General features: G+C 38.0%; 1 protein-coding gene across 1 annotated transcript in view; it reads left to right on the top strand.

The window, feature by feature from the left end:
* Positions 1-468: 468 nt before the first annotated feature.
* The window catches only part of LOC306877519 (glutamate receptor ionotropic, kainate 2), a gene marked incomplete at its 5' end in the record, with an annotated part of 188183 nt that continues 178167 nt past the window's right edge, over positions 469-10484 (top strand). Inside the window, one exon of the mRNA XM_079429310.1 lies at positions 469-595. Coding sequence (XP_079285436.1) covers positions 469-595 — 127 coding nt within the window. The remainder of the gene's footprint in view (positions 596-10484) is intronic.

Raw genomic sequence — 10484 nt, 5'->3', positions numbered from 1 at the left:
CTTCTGGGCATGATATCTTTGAACAGAGATGTTACATCCATGCACGGCATTCGCTTTGAGACGCATGTTAGAGTGGGAAATGGATGTTGTGAGTGGTCAGTGTTGCGCTCGCGTTGCTCTCGGCTCGACGTCAGTGTGAGTGCAGCAGTGCAGTAGACAGCATTACACGAGCAGCCTGCGCTCGTCGCTGCCGCTTCTGCGATCCGCTACACTAGCTCTCATCACTCATCTCCGTGTTGCTCTGCTCTTCCAGGCCACCCGTACATGGATTTCTCCTGGATTTCCCTTCTCTAACATGGACGCCCGGTCGGAAGGTTGCTCCTTTGCGCAGTGAGACGGACATGCGGAGCATCGCAGATATGGAGTGTCCTCTTCTGTCTCTGTGACCATGCCGTGATCACATCGCTGACAAAAACACCTCCAAAGCAGAAATAAGTGGGAATCTAACGATCCATCCAGGGGAATGACATGCAGTGTATCGCAGGCATCACGAAGATGTGCTCTCCTCTGGTAACTCATCAGAGATGGCTTGGGCTGTTGCTGCTCTTACTGTGTGTGGGATATTCTCACGGGATGCCACATGTGTTAAGATTCGGTAAGAGCATTTAACAAGACGCTTTTGTCGTGTTTTAGGGTTGCCGCTCTCTGTGCATTATTATATATCACCCAAAGCTTGCATGTTAAATGAAAGATGCTATCTTACTTTGACTTCCCCCCTTTAAAAAGAGTTAAAAGTCGGTGCGGATTCGTAGGGAACGCTACTTTTCCAAACACAGAACTTTCTGAGCCCCAATCACACATGCAAAAGTTGCGTACACAAACCCTTTCCAAATACTGTACAATACGCTGTTGCATATTGCATCTATTATGGATAAGACAATATGCCGTTGCATATTCTCTTGTTCCATATTGTTTCTGAATGTTTCACGAGGAGAAAAGTCTGGCTGTGAGGTATTGCAAAGGAGTATTTTGTTCTGTTATTGCCTAAGTTCATACAAATTCCATTCTATTCTATTCTATTCTATTCTATTCTATTCTATTCTATTCTAGTGATCAGGTTACGATAGTATTCAGTGCAATAAGAGTAACCTGTAATTGTTACCTTTAAAAGCTATTTTTTACCTGATTTAACCCATATGAGTTGTGTTGGTAAAAAAAAATAATAATAATTAATAATAATGTTTCAGTGTTTTTTAGTAATATTTTTGACTTGAATAAAACCACTTAATGGTAAAAATGGTAACATATAACATTTTAGGTTACATTTTTATTTTTTTTTCAGTGCAGAGAACACTAACACAGTAGGATACCGAGTGTGTATTAGGCACCTGTGTATTTCAGTTTTGGATTGTACTATTGTGGCATTTGCTATGAATATTATTTTAAACATCACAGGAAAAGTTAGACATGATTTAGAGTAGGCTTTCACTGCATAGATGTTCTCTTGCATGTTGCTATTAGCAACCATTTAATGAATGCTTTGAGGAAGGCCATCCAAGCTCAGCATCACCTCTCAGAACTGAGTCACAGGCGCTTTCTTAATAGAGTTGTAGTTTTTATAGGAGCGAACATGTTCACTTCAGTCTTATTACGGTCAACAATGAAAGAGGAAATTTCCCTCCGAGAGGAAATGTCCAAAAAACGTCAGCAGACTAGTATCAAAGGCTGCTGCTCTCTGGGGTGAGGCCTGTCTGATGTGCTTCTTTTCCAGTCTCAATCAATACAATCAAATAATGTCAAATGCACCTCAGGGATTTCCGTTGCATATCCCAGGGCTTCCTTTAATTATGTGATGTAATAAGCTGTTTTTTTCTCACTCCAGGACACCAGCACAAACTGAAAACACATCACACAATCACACACCCCAGCGAAATTTAGCCTTCAAGTCCTGTTTTCATAACTGATTTCCTCAGATGCTGCCTTAAACTGTGGAACTAATGTAACATAATGGAGAGATTTTCCAAATTTAGTTTATCATTAGTGTGCATGGTTTGCAATTAGCGGAATGGGTAAGTACGCTTCGTGCCACAAGGGAATTATTTGAAGCCTGCAAACAAACATTCACAGCTTTTGCGCTTTAATTGTTAGAATGCATTTCGCACATGATTGTGTAAGAAAGCAGCCCGTGTGTATTTACCCTATAGACTTCGTTGTTGTTGCGAACACATAACTGCACAATTATTGCATGTTTTTAAATATTGCAAAGAACATGGTTTCTTTAAAATCGTATAACATCTTCCACTTTTTTATTTAACTTTGCCATGGGATTGTTAAAAATAGCAGCAGCAATGTTAATTGGCAGAGATGCATGGATATGGTACGCTTTATTATTGCTGTTATTGTTCATGGTGGCTTTGTTTCTCATTATACACTGATATTCACTGCTGAGCGCTTGGATGCTGTTTGTGCATAAAAATAGAGTGTTTCTCTTAGTTCCAGTGGGATATATTCTTGTGGGTGTGTAAGTGGCACAGTCTTGTGAATAATATTGCATCCATAGCCGTGTAGGACAAGTGAGGTCTTCTCTTCTTGCGCAGAGAAAATACATGATGCTGAATGGGATGATGGGGAGATGGGAAAACGGAACGAGCGCTACTCTCTTTTGCATGTGTCATCACATTCTCCGTCCCTGCATTTGGAAGCAGCTGTCTGTGACAACATCTGGCTCTCAGCCACTGTCCCACCGTCCTCTGTGACTTCAGCTGCCCTTCTCTCACTCTCACACACAATTCTCTCCACGTCTGGATGCACATTGCTAACAAACACTGTTTATATTTCAAAGCATTTGATGCGTTTACATTCGGATATTTAAATGTATTGCATTTTAGTAAAAGTTCTAATAAAATAAACAATTATATGTAAACAATTATTTGTAAAAAGTGACCAAACAGAACTGTAAAAAAAATTTCCTAACACAATATGTCATTTTTCAAGCAACTAGCCCTGCCCCAAACTCACAGCATTTTGTGAGTCACAAGTTGCAATTTCGGGCAGATTATGATTCCATTTGATGGAATTTCCACTTCAAATTAGGTCAAGCACATTGAATTAATCAAACCTAAATCTTAAAGACACTGAAAGTGGCAAGTGTTTCCCATTAGTGAGGCTGTATGCTGACCATTGGTTTGCTCCAGTGCTGATTCCATGACCTCCGGTGCAGGCCTACTTCATCAAGGACATACGTGACCTTGAGAGACAAAGGAGAGCATATTACAGCCATCTATATTTGTTTACATGCTGAGCACAGAGCTTAAAGTTCATATCTCATGTTTCAAGGTTGTTCCTAAAGACGTACAGTGTGTTGTTATATCACTGTCCATTGAAACACTTTGAAGACCTTTGGAAGTGTCTGTTTCTGTTTTTGTTCGCTTAGCCTCAATAATACTGAGCCTGTATCTGTCGTTAAAAGAAATAAATTGTGAATGGAACATAATGAGTAAGAACAGGTCGTTCCCACGTTACTCCTACCCACAAGTCTGCAAATATTTTCACCTGCTGAAAAAGATCCTTCACGGAACCAAAGGATCTTTTGCTAGCTTGTTTTGTGACTTTCTTGTTTGCCAATAGCAACAGGATGGGAGCTAGGCTATGGAGTACTTGTCGCTTGCACTACCAGGTGTTTGGAGTTTCTCCAGTAATAACAAATAATTAGTGTTATGGTTTCGATCCAGTGGGCCGCCATATCACAGCCCACATCCTTTTTCCTGCAAACTGCAACACAGCAGAGTGATGTGATGTCCAGTTAACTTTAGTTAAAAATATCCGTGTGACAATTTCATTCTCACTTGTCATTATTTCATAACAATTTGTTACATTTATATAGCGCTTTTCTGGGTACTCAAAGCGCTTTACATAGAAGGGGGGAATCTCCTCAACCACCACCAAGTTCATATTTCATATCTCCTATCTTTAACCATTTTAACCCTCACACAGAACTTTTTAGATGCACTGGACAGCAAAGACTTGCTAATCCAGTTTTTTAGAGGCCTTCAAAGATTCCTACTGCCTCCCATCTGTCTTGTGCACCTTTGGAAATCCTATTAATTCACGTGTCGTGATGTTGACAGTATTTCTCATCATAAACTCATTGGGAAAATGTGCCTCTACCTACAGTTTTTTGAAACTCCAGAAACATACAATTAATGCATTACAATATTGTACTAATTACGTTACATTTTATGGAAATTAATGCATTGCGTTAATTTTGCATTAATTTTTGTCACCATGTTGGGCTTGCTTATTTGTTTTTAATAACAAAACACCAAAAGATTATATTTCTGGCAACTGTAAAGGCCCTTTCACACCAGAAGTGAAGAAGGCTGAAGGAATCAAATATTCAGACTGAAGGAACTGCATCTGCACCTCACTCCCAATTTCACTCAACACAGGGACAAGAGAGGTGTCAGTGAAAGGTGTCAGTGAATAAATGGGAAAACAAAGTAACTCGCTTCACTTATTTGCAAGCAGAAATAAGATATTTTGTTAAAAGTAATTCTAATTACTTGTAAAATATGGTTTGATTATGTAACTACTCCCAACTCTGGAAGCAACATTGTAGAACACTTTGCAGAAATTTTGCCTCGGTCACATTTTTCCAGTGAGTTTGGATTTGTCTTTCATCCCCTGTATGATGCTCAATGCTCACAGCCACCAAAGTCTTGATCTCCCAGTTATATTGTGCCTATTACAATCCCTTCCGTCGATCCCCATTGTGTCCTCATACTGTTTCTATTTGCCCACCTACAGCCTTGTCCCCAGGTAGAGCTTAATGGTGCACTGCCTCTGCAAGCAGCAGTGGCTTCAATTCTGTTTACCTTTGCTATCTTTGCACCCCTTGTGTCTGTACTTCCATCCTTGTTGAAGCCTTGGCCATGATGTGTTGCCTCTTGTTTCCGCTCGTTTTTACTCTCCTCTAGACCACTTATTGAACAAAAACGTACAACACGGACTAGTTTTAATTGTTACCATCAACCCATGTAAATCCAGTTTACTCTCTTCAGTTATTCAAGCGAACCTCTGCTCTGATCTTTCTCTGGATCAGTGATCATAGCCGGACTCAGAGGTTTGCCATGCTTCAAGGCACAAGCAAACAGCCTCTCCCATTTAAAATCTGCTCAACAAGCACTCATTTCATAGTTGTCAGTTATTATTCTCTCATGGCAGTCAGTAAACCAGGGCAAGCAGTGTTGGAGGGATTTCCATACTTTTTTTTTTTTTTTTTTCAGATGCAGGGCATAGCAAAGCTCTTTGCGTATTGTTGATAATACTCATCCTGTAACCACTTATACACATTACCTGCTCTGGAATTCAGTTTGCAGCTGCAGTTTGAAATCTCTATGCTGTTCTTCTACACACCTAGTCTACACTGACCTCATTTTAGTCATTTAAAACTTCCAACAGCTACCTCAACCTACACAACATGAGCACTTCAAACCCCCTGAAACTGATATAGCACCCAGAGGTGCTCTTTAGGAAGCTTCTCCAACTTAATTATAGAAAGCCAGCCAAACATGTTGATGTTTTTCTACACCCCAAAAGTGATTTTCTGAAATCCCACCAAACAAAATGCTAACCAGTGTTGTAGTTAAGACCAGCTTGTTCAAGAGTCCTTGCCAAGACCTGAGAAGGTTTAATCAAAAAAGGTACAAAACTACCACTAGTTACAAAAGGTACAAATATGTTCAATTTAGGTTCTAATATTTACATTTTAGGTACTAATATGTACCTTTAAGGTACTTATATGCACCCTTTAAGAGTTAATAAGGTACAACAGTGTACCTATTGAAAAGATACATCTTCAGTAACAGCTTTTGTACCTTTTTTTCCAAGAGTCTTGAGTCCCAGTCAAGACTGAAACAAAAAGAGGATTGAGTTAAGACCGAGTCCATGACAAAACCAACACCATATGGTTTTGGACTTGGACTGGACACTCCTTTTCAACTCCTCCTGCCACCTTTTCATAAAATCATGTAAAAAGTGTTAACCTGCAATTGTTAGAACTATTTCTACTCGATTAAACCCATAAAAAGTAGTTTTGTTGGTATGAAGTAATGTATTTAGGTCGATTCAGAAATATAACTCGAATACAACCAGTTAGATGTTACCATTTTTAGGTTACCATTTTTAAAGTGTACCTTTATGGATACCGTGTCTAACTTCTTCCCACATCCTCAAGCAATTCTTCATGAATGCATAAAAAAGATCTGAATACTTTATTTTAGGAGCCTTTTGAGAAAAAAAAATGCATTGATAGCCTTGTTTTCTTTGAATTGTTTTCTAATAGGTCAGTCTCTAGACTTAGCTCCGTAAGTGTAAATAATACATGTTAGATTATAACAGATTAGTTTTGTTTTGTATAGTGTGTATAGCGATGGACCTGAGGATTGAGATGTGCCACAGGGATATAAAACTGGAGCAGTTGCAATTTGCAACGGCAGAGAATCACTGCAGGTGTGGAAACGGCCAATGAAACTGCAGGAGAACTGGTCGTATAAATAGGAGCTAAGCTGCACCATTTCATGAGACCAAAAATAAAGGAATAAGAGGACGGGCAGCACAAATCCACTAGAAGAGCAGAACATGTTTGAATATGATGAATATTAAAGCTCTTTTTCTTGGCTCTGAAATAACTGAAGGTTCTGCAGCTCTGTTGGAGGATTACCAAACATGAGCGAAAGAGTACATGCAGATTTACTGATGCACAGAATTTGAGAATTGTTTGGTTCTTGTAAAACATGTTGGTTTGTCCCTTGTGAGAAAGATATAATTTAGTACTATATGGAAATATACTTCAAAAAAATCTTAAATGTGAACAATGTTAAATGTTTTATAGGTTAAATTTGTTTTAAATGCAATTTGCTGAATTAAAAGTGCATTTTTTACCAACTTAAGTAGCACCTAAGTAAATATTTGTATGTAAATTAAAGTTTACTGCTAAATATACTGACGAGTATTCATGGTAAACTAAAATATTGTATTGAAACTTGTCATGTATTTAAATATATTTGTAATAACATATGATGGAGTTGCAATTTACTACATTTTAATTTAATAAACTAACTTTAAATTTAATATCGAATAACACACTACAATATAATAAAGTGCTTTATTTAAAAAAATACTTCTTTGAAGCACAACAAGTTTTTTTTGTTTTTTTTTACATATTGATAAAATGCACTTTGAAGTAAAACGTGTCTCTCTTTAAATACTTTTAAGTGGCCTTTTATTTTATTAATATTATATTATCTTCAGTGCAGTTTTTAAAAATATTATTTTAAGATTTTAAATACACTACTAGTGCACATTCAGTACAATTAAGCAATTAAGTCTTATTTGTTGCATTTTTCTGTATTAGATTAATCTGTTATGTTTTACTGAGGAGCAACTTTGGAAGGACTAGTGTGGTAATACAACAAATCTAATATTAATTATAAAATGAGAAAAAGAAAGAATTAGTTAAGATAGGGGCTAGTGCAAACTCTTGGCAGTGAATACAGCAAGTACTAGACCGGCTGGCTCCACAGCAGGGGTTGCATTGGAATTGCTTTTAGAGGCAGAGTTGCAGGCAATGAAGCAAATGGTAATTTCATTTCAGTTCACAAGAGTTCGTTGTCAGCTTGGCTGAGTTGAAGATCTCTATCGGTGGGTAAAAAGTCCTGTTCCTGGGTTATGAAGAAGCTCATGTCACATATGTATGAGTTTGCATGTGTGGCTGACTTGGGAAAGATTTATATGTAGAGTATTTTATTTAAAATAAAACAAAAAACATGAAATCACATGTGCTTGCATGTTAACTAGACTACACATTATATGTGTGTGAATTAAACCAAAGAGAGCATTGCTGGCCAATAGTTTTTGGTCTTTCCCTATTAAAGCAGAAAAGGAGCTCTGCTTGCATGACGATAAAGAACGAGGAAGTATACGATTACAGAGTGGACTTACCTTAAAAAAAAAAAAAAACTTTGATATGATTTCAGCATGTTGCTAAGCAAATGGAATCAAAGTCAGAAATGTAAATTTGGTCAAGTATGCTGATCTGCTAAGACCAGGAACACAAAGACAGGAATATTATCACAAAACAACGTGTGAATCTGATGGGCATAGCATACTCTTACATCAGATTTAGTGCTGTGATTGCTGGGGCTAAATTATTGGAATTCCATTATTGTTGTGTGCCAGTAATGCATACAAAACTCGACGTGCATTTTGAAGAATGTTCTTTGTATAACAATCGGTCAGAATCACAGACAGACCCTAGTGTTCCACGATTCAATCTTGAGTCAATAATTCATCTTGATAAATTTGAATAATCTCACTGAAGGGTATGTATATTCAGGCCCGTGTTCACTACAGAAACATGATTTAAAATCTGCTCCAAGAAATCAATATGGATGCAAAGCCAAAGGGCTAGATATCGGAAAGTCGTTCTTTCGCTCTGACTAGGTAGTCTTGGGAATTTCTTCTGATATGCTATAAATCCAATCTGAAATGTCATATTAAATGTGGGATCGGCGTTTAGAATGTTAGCAGTCCTCTGGAGGCATGCCGTACATGCCAGTACCTTTTTTGATGCTTGTTGTCCACTTCTTGAAGAAGTCTTTCAAACTGAGATTTACCACAATATGAAAGGAAGAATGAATGTATGTTATTGACACCAACCTCTTTTTGTCTTGTGGATTCACAGATGTTTCTTTTTCAGCACTGTTGCCACAGTGTACTGTACACCACATAATGTCCAAACTGAGTAAAGTTTAATCATTTATTAATTGACTGCTATGAATTTTCTTTATAATACACACTTAAAGGTAGGGTAAGTGATTTCTGGTAGCCATTGTTGATATTTCAACTCACCAAAACAAACACGCCCCTACCCCAAAAGTGTCTCGCCCCTATTTTGATAGCTCCGCCCCACACATACATATGCAACCCAGGCAACGATTAGTTATATGTGAAACAAAGCAAAACCAAAGTTACTGACCTATCGAGAAGAAACAAAGCAACCTTGGTGTCCGCAGGTCTTCCCGCTCCTTGAGTTCTCTCCAGCGCTGGAAATTTAAACCAATATTTACACGGGTCTTACTTCTTGCCTTATCCTAACACCATGTCTACACAGGACACGAGTGGCGTGGGGCGACAAAATACTATAGAACTCACTATAATCCAACCCGGTCTCATCCCAACTTGTCACATATTGACGCTTGGTTTTTGCGTCGCTTTTTGACGCTCAAGGTACCCCTTTAGCGTCACTTTTCGACGTGAAGGGAAGGTACCCCTTTAGCGTAACTTTTCGGCGTCGATATGCTAACGCGATATTGGGAATTTTATCGTCATAATAAGGTTGCCATTATTGCATATACATGTAGAGGTGTGATTTTTCAATGTAAACAGTCAAAATAGTTTTATTTATATGACTTAACCAACCCCTGCCCCTAAACCTACCATCTGTGAAGAAAACGCAAGATATAGGAGGCAGATGCAAGTACTGGCATAATTTATTTAAAAATGATTAATATACGCTAAGTGTTTCCTATTTCAAAAAATTACCTTCCCTTCACGTCGAAAAGTGACGCTAAAGGGGTACCTTGAGCGTCAAAAAGTGACGCAAAAACCAAGCGTCAATATGTGACGAGTTGGGATGAGACTATGTTATATAATCAGTGATGCTGTCTACACTGGATGCAGCGCGGATACTGCTGCCACGTTCTATTTATGAGGTACTGACACAAATTTTAAATGATACTCAACGGTCTATTTGTCGCGTCCGGTATAGACACGGTGTAAGCCTTCTTTTGTTCCGCAAACGTTTTCCTCTTTTGTTTTTTATTGGCCATCTCTATATTTCTGTCGTCTCTTGGCTCGGCTAAAGTCCATCATGTGCACTGAGCACTCTCTCCTCGCATCATGAGTAGACATGCCCCTTACTGCTGATTGGCTATAAGTTTATTTTATTTCTCGGCCCCTACTCAGTTTTCTAAAGCGTTTTTGATCAAATACATACCTTTAAAAAAGTGAAATGACTGTGCCATTTATTTAAAGTGCATTTTTTACATTTACATTACATTTATTCATTTAGCTGACGCTTTTATCCAAAGCGACTTACAGTTGCTATATATGTCAGAGGTCGCACGCCTCTGGAGCAACTAGGGGGTTAAGTGTCTTGCTCAGGGACACATTGGTGTCTCACAGTGGATTCGAACCCGGGTCTCTCACACCAACGGCATGTGTCTTATCCACTGCGCCATCACCACCCATTTTTATTATGGTCTAGTTGTTGTTTTTTTAATTAGTTTGTTTAAAGCAAAAAAAAATACAATAAAAATAAAATAAAAATAAAGACAGCATTTTCAATTGACCTTGAACACATATTGGTTAGCTTTTTTTTTTTTTTTTTTTTTGCCATAACAGAGAGTTAAGTGATTTTTATTTGATTTAGCCTTTATTTATAGTAAATAAGCTAAATTAAACATAACATTTTAGTTTTATCA

The sequence above is a fragment of the Barbus barbus genome (genome assembly GCF_936440315.1).
Source record: "Barbus barbus genome assembly, chromosome: 12".
In the NCBI taxonomy this organism is placed as follows: Eukaryota; Metazoa; Chordata; class Actinopteri; order Cypriniformes; family Cyprinidae; genus Barbus; species Barbus barbus.
This window is presented reverse-complemented; position numbering and strand designations above follow the sequence as displayed.